The 20,015-nt window shown below is 37.2% G+C and overlaps 1 protein-coding gene across 4 annotated transcripts in view; it reads left to right on the top strand.

Annotated features, from left to right (window-relative positions):
• VPS13A (vacuolar protein sorting 13 homolog A) overlaps positions 1-20,015 on the top strand; it is a 275,242-nt gene that overhangs the window by 68,834 nt on the left and 186,393 nt on the right. For all 4 annotated transcript variants that reach the window (XM_037798536.1, XM_037798538.1, XM_037798537.1 and 1 more), the window contains exons 22-25: positions 11,090-11,149; positions 11,370-11,523; positions 12,196-12,312; positions 12,390-12,493. In XM_037798536.1, the coding sequence (XP_037654464.1) occupies positions 11,090-11,149; positions 11,370-11,523; positions 12,196-12,312; positions 12,390-12,493 (435 nt within the window). The remainder of the gene's footprint in view (positions 1-11,089; positions 11,150-11,369; positions 11,524-12,195; positions 12,313-12,389; positions 12,494-20,015) is intronic.

The following is a 20,015-nucleotide window of genomic DNA, read 5'->3' as shown; positions in this document are numbered from 1 at the left end:
ATTGTGGTGTTTGAACAAACCAACTGTAGAGTTATACTGTTCAGAAAATATAGATCCTGCACCAAATACACATCTCTTCCCTTGGTCTCACATGGAAGTTGAAGTTTTAAAACACAGTCAGTTTCAACCTTTACCCTTTAGCCTGGTTTGCCCTAGTCTTAACCAGGTCTGCTTCATTCATATCACTAATTGAAGTCTGGGCTCTTAAAAAGAAAAACTTTTGTAGTCTTAATGGAATTTATTTTGGTATGTGATGTGTGATGAGGCTTTCACATGATTTCCTATCCTTGTCTGAAGTTCCTTAATTTTTCTAGTGTCAATGACTCCATTTCTTTTCTATTGATATATGATATCTGTTTTCATCATATATTGTTTTTATATGTACAGTGGTCTATTTATTCTCTGTTTCCATTGACCTATTGTTTTTTAAACTTTATTTATCAAAAAATTAAAAAACAAACAAACATTTCAAACAAAAAACAAAGGAATGACCTGTTTTTATGTAAGTGCCATATGTATTTTTTAAAATGGTTTTATTCACACACTATGTAATCCATCCAACATGTACAATCAGTGGCTCTCATTATAATCACAGAATTGTGCTTTCATCACCACAATCAATTTTAGTACATTTTCATTACTCCAAAAGAAAAACCTTAGCATTGGTGTGGTACTTTTGTTAAAATTGGTAGAACAATGTCAAAATGATACTGTTAACTGTAGTCCATAACTTGCATTAGGTGTATTTTTTCCCATATACTACCCTATCATTAACACCTTGTAATAGTGTTATACATTTGTTTCTAGTTCATGGCAGAACAGTCTTATGTTTGTACCATTAACCACCTTTATCGTCCACAACAGGGTTCACTATATTATTCAGTCCCATGTTTCATCCTTTCTTTCTAGTGATATAGTTGACTCTAAACTTACTCTTTCAACCACAATCACACACACACACACACACACACCCAATTCATTGCTGTTAATTCCACTCACAATTATAGGCTACCATCACCTCTGTCCGTTTCCAAACATTTACTATCAACCTTATTAAAAATTCTGCACAAATTAAGCATCAGCTCCCCATTTTCTACCCTCATTCTATCTTCAGGTAACCTATATTCTAAGTAGGTGTTAACTCTATGAGTTGCTCGTTATATTTAGTTCATATTAGTGACATCATTTAATATTTGTCCATTTGTATCTGGCTTATTTCACTCAACATTAGTCCTCAAGGTTCATCCATGTTGTTACATGCATCAGGACTTCACTCCTTCTTACTGCTGAATAATACTCCATTGTATGTGTATACCACATTTTGTTTATCCTTTCATCAGCTGATGAACACTTGGGTTGTTTCCATCTTTTGGCTGTTGTGAGTAATGCCGCTGTGAACATTGTAAATGTCTGTTCGTGTCCCTGCTTTCAGTTTCTGGGTATATATCCAGTGGTGGGATTGCTGGATCATAAGGCAACTCTATATTGAGCTTTCTGAGGAGCCGTCAAACCATCTTCTGTGGAAGCTGAATCATTTTGCATACCCAACAACAGTAAATAAGTTTCCTATTTCTTCACATCGTCTCCAACACTTACAGCTTTCTGTTTGTTTAATAGTGACCATTCTAGTAGGTATGAAGTGATATCTCATTGTGGCTTTGATTTGCATTTCCCTAATTGCAAGTGATGTTGAGCATCTTTTCATGTGCTTTTTAGCCATTTGTATTTCCCCTTTGGAAACGTGTCTTTCGAGTCTTCTGCCCATTTTAAAATTGTTTGTCTTTTTATTGTTTGAGTTATAGGATTTCTTTATATATTCTTGATATTATCGAATACATGGTTTCCAAATATTTTCTCCCATTGAGTAGGCTGCCTTTTCACTTTTTTTGACAAAGTCCATTGAAGCCCAAAAGTATTCAGTTTTTTTTTTTTTTCTATTTTTTTTTTAATCATCATTTTATTGAGATATATTCACATACCACGCAGTCATACAAAACAAATTGTACTTTCGATTGTTTACAGTACCATTACATAGTTGTACATTCATCACCTAAATCAATCCCTGACACCTTCATTAGCACACACACAAAAATAACAAGAATAATAATTAGAGTGAAAAAGAGCAATTGAAGTAAAAAAGAACACTGGGTACCTTTGTCTGTTTGTTTGCTTCCCCTACTTTTCTACACATCCATCCATAAACTAGACAAAGTGGAGTTTGGTCCTTATGGCATTCCCAATCCCACTGTCACCCCTCATAAGCTACATTTTTATACAACTGTCTTCGAGATTCATGGGTTCTGGGTTGTAGTTTAATAGTTTCAGGTATCCACCACCAGCTACCCCAATTCTTTAGAACCTAAAAAAGGTTGTCTAAAGTGTGCGTAAGAGTGCCCACCAGAGTGATCTCTCGGCTCGTTTTGGAATCTCTCTGCCACTGAAGCTTATTTCATTTCCTTTCACATCCCCCTTTTGGTCAAGAAGATGTTCTCCATCCCACGATGCCGGGTCTACATTCCTCCCCGGGAGTCATATTCCACGTTGCCAGGGAGATTCACTTCCCTGGGTGTCTGATCCCACGTAGGGGGGAGGGCAGTGATTTCACCTTTCAAGTTGGCTTAGCCAGAGAGAGAGGGCCACATCTGAGCAACAAAGAGGCATTCAGGAGGAGACTCTTAGGCACAAATACAGGGAGGCCTAGCCTCTCCTTTGCAGCAGCCGTCTTCCCAAGGGTAAAACTTATGGTAGAGGGCTCAACCCATCAAATCACCAGTCCCCTATGTCTGTGGTCATGTTAGCAACCATGGAGGTGGGGTAGGCGAATACCCCTGCATTCTCCACAGTCTCCTCAAGAGGGCACTACATCTTTTTTTTTTTTTTTCCTTGTTTGTCTTTTTTCTTTTTTTTCTTTTTTTTTTTTTTTAACTTTCCCTTCTTTTTTCAAATCAACTGTATGAAAAAAAAGGTTAAAAAGAAAACAAACATACAATAAAAAAACATTTCAAAGAGACCATAGCAAGGGAGTAAGAAAAAGACAACTAACCTAAGATAACTGCTTAACTTCCAACATGTTCCTACTTTACCCCAAGAAAGTTACATAATATAGCAACATTTCAGTGAACTTGTTCCTACTACATCCATCAGAAAATAACAGACCATAGTCATTTCTGGGCATCCCCAGAACGTTAAATAGCTTATCTGTTCTTCTTGGATTATTGTTCCCCCTTCCTTAATTGCTCTCTACTGCTAGTTCCCCTACATTCTACATTATAAACCATTTGTTTTACATTTTTCAAAGTTCACATTAGTGGCAGCATATAATATTTCTCTTTTTGTGCCTGGCTTATTTCGCTCAGCATTATGTCTTCAAGGTTCATCCATGTTGTCATATGTTTCACCAGATCGTTCCTTCTTACTGCCGCGTAGTATTCCATCGTGTGTATATACCACATTTTATTTATCCACTCATCTGTTGAAGGACATTTGGGTTGTTTCCATCTCTTGGCAATTGTGAATAATGCTGCTATGAACATTGGTGTGCAGATATCTGTTCGTGTCACTGCTTTCCGATCTTCCGGGTATATACCGAGAAGTGCAATCGCTGGATCGAATGGTAGCTCTATATCTAGTTTTCTAAGGAACTGCCAGACTGACTTCCAGAGTGGCTGAACCATTATACAGTCCCACCAACAATGAATAAGAGTTCCAATTTCTCCACATCCCCTCCAGCATTTGTAGTTTCCTGTTTGTTTAATGGCAGCCATTCTAACCGGTGTTAGATGGTATCTCATTGTGGTCTTAATTTGCATCTCTCTAATAGCTAGTGAAGCTGAACATTTTTTCATGTGTTTCTTGGCCATTTGTATTTCCTCTTCAGAGAACTGTCTTTTCATATCTTTTGCCCATTTTATAATTGGGCTGTCTGTACTATTGTCATTGAGTTGTAGGATTTCTTTGTATATGCAAGATATCAGTCTTTTGTCAGATACATGGTTTCCAAAAATTTTTTCCCATTGAGTTGGCTGCCTCTTTACCTTTTTGAGAAATTCCTTTGAGGTGCAGAAACTTCTAAGCTTGAGGAGTTCCCATTTATCTATTTTCTCTTTTGTTGCTTGTGCTTTGGGTGTAAAGTCTAGGAAGTGGCCTCCTAATACAAGGTCTTGAAGATGTTTCCCTACATTATCTTCTAGGAGTTTTATGGTACTTTCTTTTATATTGAGATCTTTGGTCCATTTTGAGTTAATTTTTGTGTAGGGGGTGAGGTAGGGGTCCTCTTTCATTCTTTTGGATATGGATATCCAACTCTCCCAGCCCCATTTGTTGAAAAGACCATTATGGCTCAGTTCGGTGACTTTAGGGGCCTTATCAAAGATCAGTCGGCCATAGATCTGAGGGTCTATCTCTGAATTCTCAATTCGATTCCATTGATCTATATGTCTATCTTTGTGCCAGTACCATGCTGTTTTGGCAACTGTGGCTTTATAATAAGCTTCAAAGTCAGGGAGTGTAAGTCCTCCCACTTCGTTTTTCTTTTTTAGAGTGTCTTTAGCAATTCGAGGCATCTTCCCTTTCCAAATAAATTTGATAACTAGCTTTTCCAAGTCTGCAGAGTAGGTTGTTGGAATTTTGATTGGGATTGCATTGAATCTGTAGATGAGTTTGGGTAGAATTGACATCTTAATGACATTTAGCCTTCCTATCCATGAACATGGAATATTTTTCCATCTTTTAAGTTCCCCTTCTATTTCTTTTAGTAGAGTTATGTAGTTTTCTTTGTATAGGTCTTTTACATCTTTGGTTAAGTTTATTCCTAGGTACTTGATTTTTTTAGTTGCTATTGAAAATGGTATCTTTTTCTTGAGTGTCTCTTCAGTTTGTTCATTTCTAGCATATAGAAACATTACTGACTTATGTGCATTAATCTTGTATCCCGCTACTTTGCTAAATTTGTTTATTAGCTCTAGTAGCTGTATCGTTGATTTCTCAGGGTTTTCTAGATATAAGATCATATCATCTGCAAACAATGACAGTTTTACTTCTTCTTTTCCAATTTGGATGCCTTTTATTTCTTTGTCTTGCCGGATTGCCCTGGCTAGCACTTCCAGCACAATGTTGAATAACAGTGGTGACAGCGGGCATCCTTGTCTTGTTCCTGATCTTAGAGGGAAGGCTTTCAGTCTCTCACCATTGAGTACTATGCTGGCTGTGGGTTTTTCATATATGCTCTTAATCATGTTGAGGAAGTTTCCTTCAATTCCTACCTTTTGAAGTGTTTTTATCAAAAAGGGATGTTGGATTTTGTCAAATGCTTTTTCAGCATCTATTGAGATGATCAATTGATTTTTCCCTTTCGAGTTTTTAATGTGTTGTAATACATTGATTGTTTTTCTTATGTTGAACCATCCTTGCATGCCTGGAATGAACCCCACTTGGTCATGGTGTATGATTTTTTTAATGTGTCTTTGGATTCGATTTGCAAGTATTTTGTTGAGGATTTTTGCATCTATATTCATTAGGGAGATTAGCCGGTAGTTTTCCTTTTTTGTAGCATCTTTGCCTGGTTTTGGTATTAGATTGATGTTAGCTTCATAAAATGAGTTAGGTAGTGTTCCATTTTTTTCAATGTTTTGAAAGAGTTTGAGTAAGATTGGTGTCAGTTCTTTCTGGAAAGTTTGGTAGAATTCCCCTGTGAAGCCATCTGGTCCTGGGCATTTATTTGTGGGAAGATTTTTGATGACTGATTGGATCTCTTTGCTTGTGATGGGTTGGTTGAGGTCTTCTATTTCTTCTCTGGTCAGTCTAGGTTGTTCATATGTTTCCAGGAAATTGTCCATTTCTTCTACATTATCCAGTTTGTTGCCATACAGTTGTTCATAATATCCTCTTATAATTTTTTTAATTTCTTCAGGATCTGCAGTTATGTCACCTTTTTCATTCATTATTTTGTTTATATGGGTCTTCTCTCTTTTTGATTTTGTCAGTCTAGCTAGGGGCTTGTCAATCTTGTTGATCTTCTCAAAGAACCAACTTTTGGTGATATTTATCCTTTCTATTGTTTTTTTGTTCTCTATGTCATTTATTTCTGCTTTAATCCTTGTTATTTCTTTTCTTGTACTTGGTTTAGGATTGGTTTGCTGTTCATTTTCTAGCTTCTTCAGTTGATCCATTAGTTCTTTGATTTTGGCTCTTTCTTCCTTTTTAATATATGCGTTTAGTGCTATAAATTTCCCCCTTAGCACTGCTTTTGCTGCATCCCATAGGTTTTGGTATGTTGTGTTCTCATTTTCATTCGTCTCTATATATTTAGCAATTTCTCTTGCTATTTCTTCTTTAACCCACTGATTGTTTAGGAGTGTGTTGTTTAACCTCCAGGTATTTGTGAATTTTCTAAGTCTCTGATGGTTATTGACTTCTAATTGTATTCCATTGTGGTCAGAGAATGTGCTTTGAATAATTTCAATCTTTTTAAATTTATTGAGGCTTGTTTTATGTCCCAGCATATGATCTATTCTGGAGAAAGTTCCGTGAGCACTAGAAAAGTATGTGTATCCTGGTGATTTGGGATGTAATGTCCTGTAGATGTCTGTTAAATCTAATTCATTTATCAGATTGTTTAGGTTTTCAATTTCCTTATTGGTCTTCTGTCTGGTTGATCTATCTATAGGAGAGAGTGATGTGTTGAAGTCTCCCACAATTATTGTGGAAACATCAATTGCTTCCTTTAGTTTTGCCAATGTTTCTCTCATGTATTTTGTGGCACCTTGATTGGGTGCATAGACATTTACGATTGTTATTGCTTCTTGCTGAATTGCCCCTTTTATTAGTATGTAGTGGCCTTCTTTGTCTCTCAAAACATCCCTGCATTTGAAGTCTATTTTATCTGAGATTAATATTGCTACACCTGCTTTCTTTTGGCTGTAGCTTGCATGAAATATTTTTTTCCATCCTTTCACTTTCAGTTTCTTTGTGTCCCTGTGTCTAAGATGAGTCTCTTGTATGCAACATATTGATGGTTCATTTTTTTTGATCCATTCTGCGAATCTATATCTTTTAATTGGGGAGTTTAATCCATTTACATTCAACGTTAAAACCGTGAAGGCATTTCTTGAATCGGCCATCTTATCCTTTGGATTATGTTTGCCATATTTTTCCCTCTCTCTATTAATATCCTTTATTGTACCCATACCGAATTTCTTTAGTACTGAACCTTTCTCCAAGTCTCTCTGTCCTGTCTTTGTTTCTCTGTCTGTAGGGCTCCCTTTAGTATCTCCAGTAGGGCAGGTCTCTTGTTAGCAAATTCTCTCAGCATTTCTTTGTCTGTGAAAAATTTAAGCTCTCCCTCAAATTTGAAGGAGAGCTTTGCTGGATAAAGTATTCTTGGCTGGAAATTTTTCTCACTCAGAATTTTAAATATATCGTGCCACTGCCTTCTTGCCTCCATGGTGGCTGCTGAGTAGTCACTACTTAGTCTTATGCTGTTTCCTTTGTGTGTGGTGAATTGCTTTTCTCTTGCTGCTTTCAGAACTTGCTCCTTCTCTTCTGTGTTGGACAGTGTGATCAGTATATGTCTCGGAGTGGGTTTTTTTGGATTTATTCTATTTGGAGTTCGCTGAGCATTTATGATTTGTGTATTTATGTTGTTTAGAAGATTTGGGAAGTTTTCCCCAACAATTTCTTTGAATACTCTTCCTAGACCTTTACCCTTTTCTTCCCCTTCTGGGACACCAATGAGTCTTATATTTGGACGTTTCATATTATCTATCATATCCCTGAGGTCCATTTCGAGTTTTTCAATTTTTTTCCCCATTCTTTCTTTTATGCTTTCATTTTCCATTCTGTCATCTTCCAGGTCACTGATTCGTTGTTCAACTTCCTCTAGTCTTGTACTATGAGTGTCCAGAATCTTTTTAATTTGGTCAACAGTTTCTTTAATTTCCATAAGATCATCCATTTTTTTATTTAGTCTTGCAATGTCTTCTTTATGCTCTTCTAGGGTCTTCTTGATTTCCTTCATATCCCGTACTGTGGTCTCATTGTTCATCTTTAGTTCTTTGAGTAGCTGCTCTAGGTGTGTCTCTTCTGGTCTTTTGATTTGGGTGCTTGGGCTTGGGTTATCCATATCGTCTGGTTTTTTCATATGCTTTATAATTTTCTGTTTTTTTTGGCCTCGTGGCATTTGCTGAACTTGATAGGGTTCTTTTAGGGTTTGTAGACCAGTTGAAGTCCTTATCTCTAATTTATCAGATCTACAGCTTCGTGGAGTACACTTTCTCTAACTAACCAGCAGGTGGCGTCCACGAGCCACCTGTTCTCCACAAGCCAGATCTCCCCTGCTTAACCTTTTTGGTGAGTGGGGGAGTGAGTCTTGTGGGGCCCAATTGGTGTACCAAGCTTGCGTGTGTAGTTGGTGTTGCCTGCCCTGTATGTGGGGCGTGTTTCTGGGCAGTCGGGGAGGGGGGGTGGCCCTAACAATCAAATCTCCCTGATGATCCTAGAGTTTTAAAGCTACTGCAATAGTCTAATCCTTCAGTTCAGTCCTGCCACAGTTTGTCTCTGCCACTGACCCACAAGTCTTTGGTATTGGCGTATGGCTCCTGAGACTTGCAAGTGGGCCCCTCTTCCAGGCTGTGCACCCCGGGTCCTCTGTTGAGGGATGACTGTGCTATGTCACAGGTGAGTGCCGTCCCCCCAGGGCAGTTCTGGGCTGCTGGGCTGTGTTGGGAGGCTCCCAGTCTGCTCAAATGATGGCTGAATGGGGCTCTGTTAATTCACACTGCTCCCCCTTCCCAGCTCTGGGACATTCAGCTGAGGTTGCAGGGAAGGCTAATGTCCACGCCCAGTTTTGTGGTGTGTGCCTGTTATTTGAAGCACTTCCGTCACACTGGGTTGTCTGGGGCAGCTCTGGGCTATGGGGCTGGCGATGGGCAGGAGTGTTTCCTGTCCACCAGGATGGTGGCTGTGAGCGGACACCCCCCTTTTCTTGGGAAGTTGTGTTGTTTAGTGAATTTTCTCAGCCACTGGATTATTGCCTTTTGTCTCAGAGCTCTCTTAGTTCTGCTCTTGACTTGACGTGCCCAAATTTCAATTCTTTGAAGCTTTCTGTATTGAGCTTCTTAGAGTAGTTGTTTTAGAAAAAGCAAAAAGGATTTAAAAAAAAAAAAAAAAAAAAACGGCCCTCCTCAGAGATCTAATGGGTTATTGAAATGCTAATAGACAAAGCAACCAGGGCCATTAAGGAAAGGTGCACAGGGCAGAGAGATCAGCCTTGCTTCGGGATTTGCATATGCGCCTCAAGGCCTGATCTCCGCCCTTCCCCTTTCTGTGTTCACCAGAACTCCAAAAATCCTCTGTTTTTATTTTGGAGTTTTTCGTGTTGTTTTTTTTCTATGCCTGTCTCCTCTCTGCTGGGCTGGCTGCTCTCAGAGTCTCTGGTGTCTGGTCTCAGTCTATCTATGGTTGGAGTTTGAATCAGTAGGATGAGTTTCCGATAAGAGCCGCCACTGCAATTCTCCCTTCTCCTTCCTGGAGCTGACAGCCCCTCCTCCCCCGGGACTGAGCCTGGCAGGGAGGGGCGCGGGTCCCCTGGCCGCAAAAACTTACAGATTTCGCTGATCTCAGCAGTTCCACGTTTTCATGAGTGTTGTATGAAGTATGCCCAAAGACAGATTGCTCTGTGGTGTCCAGTCCACGCAGTTCCTGGCTTTCTACCTACTTTCCTGGAGGAGTAACTAAAACATACAGCTCACCAGTCTGCCATCTTGCCCCGCCTATTCAGTTTTGAAGAAGTCCCATTTATCTGTCTTTTCTTTCATTGCTTACGTTTTGGGTGTAAGGTCAAGAAACCATTGCTTACCACAAGATCTTGAAGATGCTTCCCTATATTTTCCTCTAGGAATTTTATGGTCCTGGCTATTACATTTAGGTCTTTGATCCATTTTGAATGAATTTTTGTATAGACAAGGGTCCTCTTTCATTCTTTTGGATGTGGATGTCCAGTTCTTCTAGCACCATTTGTTGAAGAGACTCTTCTGTCTCAGTTGAGTGGACTTGGTAGCCTTGTCAAATGCAGTTGACCATAAATGCATGGGTCTGTTTCTGAACTCTCAATTCAATTCCATTGATCAATGTTTATCGTTATGTAAGTACCATGCTGTTTTGACCACTGTTCTTGTGTAATATGCTTTTAAATCAGGAAGTTTGAGTCCTCCGACTTTGTTCTTGTTTTACAAGCTGTTTTTGACTATTTGGGGCCCCTTACCCTTCCAAGTAAATTTGATAATTAGCTTTTTCCATTTCTGCAATGTATACTTTTGGAATTTGATTGGCATTGCAAATCAGTTGGTGTGGAAATGACATCATAGCAATGTTTAGTCTTTCAATCCATGAACATGGAATGCTTTTCCATTTATTTAGGTCTTTGATTTCTTTGAGCAATGTCTTGTAGTTTTCTGTGCACAGGTCCTATATGTCCTTGGCTAAATTTATTCCTAGATATTTGATTCTTTCAGCTGCTGTTGTAAATAGAATAATCACTTTATTTTATAATTTAATAATGTTAGTTATAGTTTTATGTAATATACTATTAGTTATTATAGTTATTTAGTAATTACTTTTAAGGCTGTTTTCCTATCTGGTATTGATATAGGTAACTGCTTTTGGATTTTGGTAGTTTTGTATGCATTAAGTAGCTTTTATGTTACGAAAGAGTTCTACATCTGAAGAAAACATAGCTATTTGGATACTTGGTATATGATTCTGTCACAAATTTTGTGTTTAAATATAGGAAGAATTATGAAGAACCGTACAGATTTGTTGGTGATTGAATGTTTTCTGTACTTAGCAGTATCTAACATATTCACTCTTGATATTAAGAATGATAATATGTAACATTTATTGAATGCTTGCTATGTGCCAGAGAGCCCCATATTTACCACGTTTCTTTTGTTCTGGTGAAAAAATTTTGCTTGATTAGGTAGTTATAGTATGTAAACAACTGGAAAAATTATATAATATGTACTAGGACCACCATGTAGTTGTATATGTGTATGCATTCCTAAAATATTGTAACATTTGTTTTCTCATTGGATAGGCTGAAAAGAATGCACCGAACTTGAAAAGTGTCTATAACAATGTTGTACAACTGGTTAAGGTATGAGTGAATAATAATTTCTGTTTTAGGTAGATATTGTATCTCTGTTTCTAAGTTGATGTATTATGAAAATTATTCCCTAACTGGAATCGTAAGATCCCTTAGGATAAAAATGGAATATTATATGTTGTATCCTTTATACCATAATGCATATTATCTTATACAGAGTGGGCAAGCAAATATTTATTGACCTATTACTAAAATTAGCTTTGTTCTTTAGGTGAATTTTTCCTCTTTGGATATTCATTTACATACTGAAGCACTTCTGAATACAATGAATTATTTTAATAATATCCTTCCACCATCGGAGGAAAAATTGACCTCAGTGAATATTGTGGAGAATGAAGACAAAGGAGATGTTATTAAAAAAATATGTATGTTTCTTTAATTCAACTTCACATTTTTTTACCAAGTAGATTAATAAATTTAGGCTCCAGCATACAATATTGGCTTCAGAATTCTAGCTCCTAGATTAAGATCTAGAGGGACTCATTATATTCCAGATTAATTTTAGAAAATAATAGTAAAGGAGACTGATTACTTCTAAAGAAAATGTGGTTTTTATCATATAATTGGTATTAGTTGAGAATTCTACAGAAGTTCTTGATGTAGATTGGAATTCATGCATTTATTATGATTATTTTAGATTAGAAAAATGAGACTAACAAAAGTTGAGTTATATAAGGGTACTTTTTCCCCAGGTACTTTTTAAGAAGTAAAAATCTGTAGTGTTGATGACGACACATATCACCTAGTAATCATCATTAAATCTGAAGATTTAATTTCTTAATTTTGAACATTTAGTCTTTCTCTAGGAAGACTAGATTTTTTAGTTTCTTTTGTTTGCCTTTGTTACATTAGATTTGTTTGTCTTTTAGAATTCCCAGTTTAGTAGGGAATTTCTCATTTGCTTTCAATTCAATTGAAAATCAGGTTTTCTTTAGTATTTTCATTATTTGTTGTGATATTTCCTTAACTTTATAGTGAGGTAACTACTAAAAGATTTTCCTTATGTTTTACATTATGATTTTTTTTTTTTTTTGCAGCTTCTAAACTCTCCAGGAATGAAGATATTATTTCCTTGCAGATTTTAGCAGAATTATCATGTTTACGAATCTTTATTCAAGATCAGAAACGTGAAATTTCTGAAATTAAGATTGAAGGTAATTATACATGCAATAAATTAATTCAAAACTATTAAATGAAAGAAAATGTGTCTATTATCCTTTTCTTCCCATAGGGCTTGATTCTGAGATGATTATGAGGCCATTGGCAACTGAAATAAATGCAAAACTAAGGAATATAATTGTTTTGGATTCTGATGTTAATGCTTTATACAAAAAGGTATAAATTCATTTTTACTAATTAATAGTATATCATTAAATATGATTATCTTCTAAGAGTGGTTATAGGTATATGTTACATGATTTTAGTCATGTAGCTTATTGGAAAGTGCATGGACTCGAGTCAGACGTAATTGGGTTCCTATTTCCCTTCTAGTTGTGTGACCATTAGCAAGTTACCTAATTGCTCATTCTATTTCTTCTTCTGTGAAATGAGGATTATGGTATGTCATAATTGAGATAAGTAATGCTTTTGGAACATGGCTGGAGTTGGGGAGGAGTTAGTAAATGTCCTTCTCACTTTCTTTTTGCTTTTTCTCTTCAAATACTGGATTTTATAATATGAAATGTGAAATTTTCAACATCAGAAGGTCTGAAGTCAGATTTAAGATATGAGAATTTTGTTTTTTTAGTTTATTTTTGTGGCTACTTACTGTTAAAGCTGTTATAATATTGAGAGTTCTTTGAACTTTATGGTTAGTGGTTGAAGGGTAGGTATTTTGTTACTGAGTGCAAGACACTAAGATTCCTAATAATACTGTTGTGAAGTTGGACAGGTAATTGTTGAACAGTGAGGCATCCAGGTAAAATGGTGTATTTAGGAAAGTGAAGATACTATCAAACGGTAGTATCAGGATAAGCTGAGGTACTCGTTAATTCAGGAAGTCAAAATTTGGGGTGTAGAGGGAAGAAGGGAGATAGGTGAATGGTCTTAGTTAATAATACAGACAAGATACAGTGATGACTTGGGTTTTATGTAATAACAAAATCCTCATTCCTTTATTTTCTTTTTATGGCTTGCTAGCTTGAGGTAAAAAGTCTCAAAACCTCACAGGGGCATGGCCCAAAGGAATATAAGCAACCTAAAATTTTTTGGAAGCCATGGCTTGATTTGTTTATATTACTTATAGCATTAAAATGTTTAAGAAGCAGATTATCCATTTTATTTGCCCTATGTAGTAATTAAAGCTCATAGAAATAAATTGATCTAGTAGAAGTCATACAAATAGTTGGCAGTAGAACTGATATTATAACCCAAGCCATTGACTTTTCTGTCTTTAACTTCTTCTTTAATATATCTACAAGCTTAAAAATTCAAGTTAAAAAAAGTTGCAAAATGAAAACAGTCTTTTTCTTGTTTCTCTCTTCTTGGCCCTTGTCTTTCCTTCTATCCTTTACTTTGATTCCAGTATACACATGCTTTTTAAGCAAACTACCTTGTTCCATAGCTCTCCACGTGTCAAAAAGCTAGACAGACAAAAGTTCTTGGCTCTGAATCTGAGCTTGCTAATCATTGTGCCATGACATACTATCATGGACTGAATGGCTTTTAGGTGTACAAATATATTGAGCCCCTTAGCTTTCCTGGCAGTTGGGTAAAGGCTTGCATACCTGGGGCCTGGGACTATTATACTCTATCCTGGAGTAGGAGCATCCATTTACCTTAGTAGTATTATACAGAGGCTGTCATTTCTCTATGTGTATTATAAGTTATTATGTGTATATTATAAGGTGAAAAGGATTGGGGAAGCAGCATTCTAGCTGACCTGACGTTCTCATGAGAAATAAGATATCACAGTAAAGTTGTTTCTTATATCATTTCTGTAAAAAAAGTGTTTTGAAAGTGAAGATTTAAAAAAAAATCCAGTTATTAATACTTGTTAGTTTTAGGGGATAGTTACCCAAATGTTTCTAACTATTCTCAACTTTCTGGTTTTGGTATCAGGGTAATATGGGCCTCCTGCAATGAGTTGGGAAGTGTTTTCCTATTTTTGGAGAGATTTTTGTGGATTGGTATTATTTCTTCCTTATATGTTTGGTAGAATTTGCCAGTGAAGCCACCTGGTCCTGAGGATTTCTGTGGGGAGAGTTTTTTCATTATTAGTTGAATTTCTTGATATAGTCTAATCAGATTTTCTAGTTCTTCTTGAGTAAGTTTTGGTAATGTGTCTGTTTTTTGGAATTTAATATATATGTGTTTTTTGCGGGAGGTGATGGAGGAGTCACTCTTCAGCCCTCTGTTCCCTGCAGACTGGAAAAATTACCGGACTCTCAAGCAGCCCCTCTTCCACCCTGCTGGGAGCATTTTTAAGGCAGAATGGGCTCCACTTTTTGTAGGTTGAAACTGCTGCTGCTATCCCAGCCCCTAGGGTCTAAATGCTCTGAATGAGAGCCACCACTTTTGCTGGCCCTTGCCCCTTCCTTTTCTTGGGGAAGATATACCCTAGGAAACTATCTCCTCTACCTGATTACTTTGTGAGTCTGCCCTACTCTCACCCTTTCTTGGGGCAGGGCTGAAAACTGAGAATGCCTGCTGTTTTCTTTAATGGATCACTTAAAAAAAAAAAAAGTGTTCCTCAGAGCCAGTCCCCAGCCCCCAGAACTCCCAGTTTATTTCTTGTTTGCATTGTAGATTTAACTGTAATTGGAACTGGTTTTTAACAGTCTGAATTTTTAAGTCAAATCTGCAGTTGGAGTGTGGTTAAGCTCCTCTTGCTTTACCCCTACTAGAGAGGGCTTGTGTTTCCCACCTGGGAGAAATTTCGAGTCTGCCTGCTGTGCCAGTGAGGGAGGGGCACCAGCCTCCACAGGATGGAAGAATTTACTTACAGTTTTGTGCTGTGTACCTTTCTGGCTGGTGTACGATGTACATCTGGTCTCTGAAGTCCCCCAAGCACTTGTTCCAGACTGTTCTGGCTATTTATTAGCTGTCCTCGAGGACAGAGTAAATTCCACTCTTTCCTACACTGCCATGTTGACCTTCTGGAGGCATGATTTCTTAAAAGCAGTGTTCTATTACCAAGGTGTAATAAAGATGTTTTGATATGAAATCAAAGTCTTTGAGTCTCTATCCTAAAATGATTCCTGCAGGAGCCAAAATGCCCATGTGTACTTGAAATTAATATGTGTATTCAGGTGTTGTTGGTGAATGTTCTATATGTGTCAATTAGGTCAAATAGACTGATAAGAATTGTTTTAGGCTACTGATTTTCTCTTTATTGGTTTTGTTGATTTCTGAGGGAAGATTGTTGAGATCTTTGATTATAACTGTGGGTTGTCTGTTTCTTCTTTCAGTTATCTACAATTTTGCTTCATGTTTTTTGGAGCTTTCTTGTTAGGGATATATGTATATATATGACTTTTATGCCTTAGTGCATTAATTGTTTTATGGTTATGTAATGTCCCTCTTTATCCTTGGTAATAGCCCTTATTCTTTGTCTCAGATTAATATAGCAAATCCAGGTAATTCTTTGATATCTTTTTCTATCCTTTAACTTTTATCTATGTCTTTATATTTAAAATGGGTTTCTTATAGATAGCATGTATTTGGTTTGTGCCGTTTTATTCAGTCTGACAATCTTTGACTTCTAATTTATGTTTACGCCATTTTTAAAGTCTGATTGATGAGATTATTGATTTGGATTAAAATCTTCTAGCTCTATAGTTGTTTTCCATTCTCTAGTTGTTTTCTTCATTCTTTTCTTCCCTTTTTTTGGTCTGATTTTGGATTCATTATATAACATTCCATTTCATGGTTTCCCTCAGGAATACAAATCTTTAGTTATAGTCTACCATCAGATATTAATTCATAGTTTCAAGTATAGTGTAAGGATCTTACAGTACTGTAATTCCAGTTTCCTGTCTTTCCTGGTGCTGTCATACATTTTTCTTTTGCATATGCTGAAGCAGTATGTAACTACTGTTTTTGGTTTACATAGTTTTCTTTAGAGTGAATAATAATTCTAAAGCTATATTTTATTGTTTTTGTTTGCTAAAGCTGCTGAAATGCAATAGACCAGAAATGGTCTGGCTTTTAACAGTGGGGCTTTATTAGCTTACAAGTTAAAATTCTGAGGCTGTGAAAATGTCCAAATTAAGGCGTCAATGGGATACCTTCTCTGAAAAAAGGCTGCTGGCTTCTGGGATACCTCTGTCACATGGGAAGGCACATGGCTGGTGCCTACTGGTCCTTCTCTCCTGAATTTCATTGCTTTCAGCTTCTGGCATAAGTGACTCCCTCTATGGGTCCTCTCTTAGCTTCTCCAGGGCTTTTCTCTCTAAACTCTTTCCGTTTTTATCTTCTTATAAAGGATTAAAATCACCTTTAATGGAGTAGGTCACATCTCAAATTGAAATAACCTAACCATAAGGTCCTACCCGTAACAGGTCTGTACCCACAGGAATGGATTAAAAGAACATGGTCTTTTCTAGAGTACAAAACAAGTTTCAAACCAACATAGTTATGTTTACCATTTCTGGAACTCATTTCTTCATGTAGATTCAGGTTTCTTTCTGTACTTTAATTTTTTTTCCTGGAGAACTTTATCAGTTCTTGTAATGCAGTTCTGTTGGTGCTTTAGTTTCCTAGGCTGCTTAAGTAAATACCATGAAATACTTTGGGTTAAACAAAGGAGATTTATTTGCTCACGATTTGAGGCTGGGACAGAGTCCAAACAAGACATCATCAAAGTGATGCTTTCTTTCCAAAAATTGTGGTGTTCAGGGACTGGCCAGTGATTCTTGATCCTTAGCCTGTCACATGGCAAGGCATATGGTGGCATCTCCTGGTTTCTCCCTTCTTTTCTTGTTCCATGGAGTTTCGGCTTTCATGGCTTTTTCTTCCTGTCTGAATTTCATCCCGCTTATTAAAGACTTCAGTAATATGATTAAGACCATCCTGATCGAGGTGGGCCACACCTTAACTGAAGTATCCTCCTCAGAAGGTTCTACTTTTACAATGGGTTTACACCCACAGGGATGAATTAAGTTTAAGAACATGTTTTTCTGAGGTACATAGAGCTTCAAACCACCACAGCTGGTAATGAATTTCCTCGGCTTTAATTGGGGGGTGGGGTGGAGGTGATGGGAATGAAGGGAGCTGGAATAAATCTTTATTTCTCCTTAATTTTGGAGTGATGTTTTTACTGATATAGAATTATGGCTTGACTGTTATTTTTTCTTTCATTCTGTAAATAGATGATTCTATTGTTCTTTGTCGTGCATAGTTTTGACTAGATGTCTGGTGTGTGTGTGTGTGTGTGTGTGTGTGTTCCTCTGTACATAATCTGTTGTCTTTCTCTGACTGCCTTAAGGATTTGAATATGGTTGGTCCATGTTTGTGAAATATTTTTTGGTAGTTGTCCTGATGGGGTTCTGTAAGCTTCTTGGATCTATCTTACATTAATTTTCATTATCTCTTCAAATATTTCTTCTGCCCCTCCCTCCCTCCCTCCATCCCTTCATCCCTCTCTCTCTCTTTCCCTCTCTTCCTCTTCCACCCCTTCTGCCTCTCCTTTGCTTCCAAAAATTCCTATTAGATTCATGTTGATGCTCTGTTCAACTTTTTTTCCCTACTCTTTTCTCACTTTTAGTTTAGCTAATTTCTGTAGCCTTATTTTCAGCTTCATTGATTCTTTCCTCAGCTATATTGAATCTACAAGTGAACCCTTTTAAGGTATTCTTCATCTCTATTTGTCTTTGACTCTATTCTTATTTCCACATTTGTTGATATTGTCTGTCTGTTCATGTGTGTTTACCACCTTTTCCCACTAGAGCCTTTATCATATTAATCATAGTAATTTAAAATTGCTATCTGGTCTTTCAAGATCTGTGTTTTATATTTGTATGGTTCTATTTATTGCTTTGAAATTGGTTGAGTGTCTTTTTCTTGCTTTTATTGGGTGTCTTATAATTATTTATAGTATGTCAAACATCATGTGTAGGATAACAGAGACTGTGATAAATAGTATTTGTATACCTTTTTTCCCCGTTAAGCCATTAGTGTGGGGGATTGAGTCAGTCTAGTGGAGAGATGGGTTGGTTTTAGATTTTCTTGTTTACTATGATTAGTTTCAGTGCGCCACAGTCTTCCCATTCCTTTAGCTGTATCATGTTTAGGGTAAGATCTTTGTTTCTAGAATGAGGAGGGCAGATGGTTTGCAATGTTTCAGCTTCATGCTCAACTTGCAACCTTGCCTTTGCTCCTGTACCTCAGAAATTTCTCCTTCTACACTCTTGGTTCTTTCTGTGATGTTAGAAACTGCTGCTGTGTTGTTTCTCGCTGCTTACTAGAGAAACAAGGGGGGCTTCTGTGTTCTCATGTTTCAGTTTCAGTTTAAGCCAGTTCTTCCCATGGCACCTGATTTCATATCTTTGGTGGCTTCTGTGTGAGAGGGAATATCCTTCCATGTACCTAGTTGAAGGGGACCTGTAATGGTCTAGACACAGGAAGGTTTCTTGTTCTTCTCCCACGTATAGAGGGATTTTAATTTAACCTTGTTCCTGGGGCATTGAGTCTTCAGTTGTACCCTGAGGCTGATAAAAGTTTGCTGCCTTCTGCTATGTCTTAAGGCTTTTCTTCCAGGTGGAGAATAATTCTTGTGGGGCTTTGAGCCTTTTCTGCACTGGAAGCTTTCTCCTCTTCCAGGCTTATACGAAGGAACGTTTCTCTGTTCTTCTATCCTACCTGCAGTCTTTCTCATGAGTTCCCAGTAGGGACCCATGGATTGCCTGAGACTGAGTGTGAATTCTTTGTGGCTATGGCTTTCAGGGAGTCTATATCACACATTCGTTCCTAGTCAACTTTCAGCAATTAATTTAAAATATTTTAATTGAATTCTTCTTATCTAGCTTGTATGGTACCTGGTATCTCTTTCTACTGTCCTCTACCCACAGGTGAGCCAGTCATTGCTCATGTTGTATGTCTCCTTGAGGGTGCCTGTTTTTTCCTTAGATTTAGGCCACTTATTTGTCCTTTGACCTCAGATCTGTAAAGGCTTCCAGAAAACTTAAGATTTTTGTAATTTCTGCATTAAGTGTTAGACTTGGAATGGCTCTCTTTCCAGCTTTCTTCGTCCCAGACGGAAGTGGAACTTCTAGACTCTTACCAGCCTCATCTTATACCTCAAACTTCACGGGTTGGAATTAATTCATGTGTTGGTGGCTCTTCAGCTTTATGCCCTTCTTCCAGCATTTAGAAGAGTGGAGAAAACTGTAGACTAGCTTATTTAGTACTCTGTCCATCTTTCTAATTTTTTCTTTACAATTCACATCTGCTGTTGTCCTCACCATTTTTTAACTGGTATTTCAGAGATTGAGATTTTAAACCTCTGTAGGTAATTCTTGGTCATCAAATGAGATGGCTGTTCACAAAATCATAAGGAACAGAAGCACAGAGATAAGAGACAATACCTTTGAAGAATTAGGAAAACTATTCAGTTACCTCAAATCAAGAAGAGTAGATTTTAATAGGTACAGTGTTAGTGGGAGATAGGTGTTTTTCAATCTTTTGACAGTGAACCAAGATAATTATAAAGTGACTCTCAGTATGCAAATATATATACTAAATGAAAGTACAAACTCTGATATTTTTTCTTCTGTTCTCTATTTTTAAAAAAATGCTGAGCCAGATCTGCTAAATTGGTTTCATGATCCACAAAGGGAGCTGCCACCGCCAATTTAAAAGCTTGCAGTTTAAGTTCTACTAAGGGAGTTAGAATTGTTTTGTCATTTGTACTTAGCTT

The sequence above is a fragment of the Choloepus didactylus genome, chromosome 10, assembly GCF_015220235.1.
Source record: "Choloepus didactylus isolate mChoDid1 chromosome 10, mChoDid1.pri, whole genome shotgun sequence".
Lineage (NCBI taxonomy): Eukaryota > Metazoa > Chordata > Mammalia > Pilosa > Megalonychidae > Choloepus > Choloepus didactylus.
This window is presented reverse-complemented; position numbering and strand designations above follow the sequence as displayed.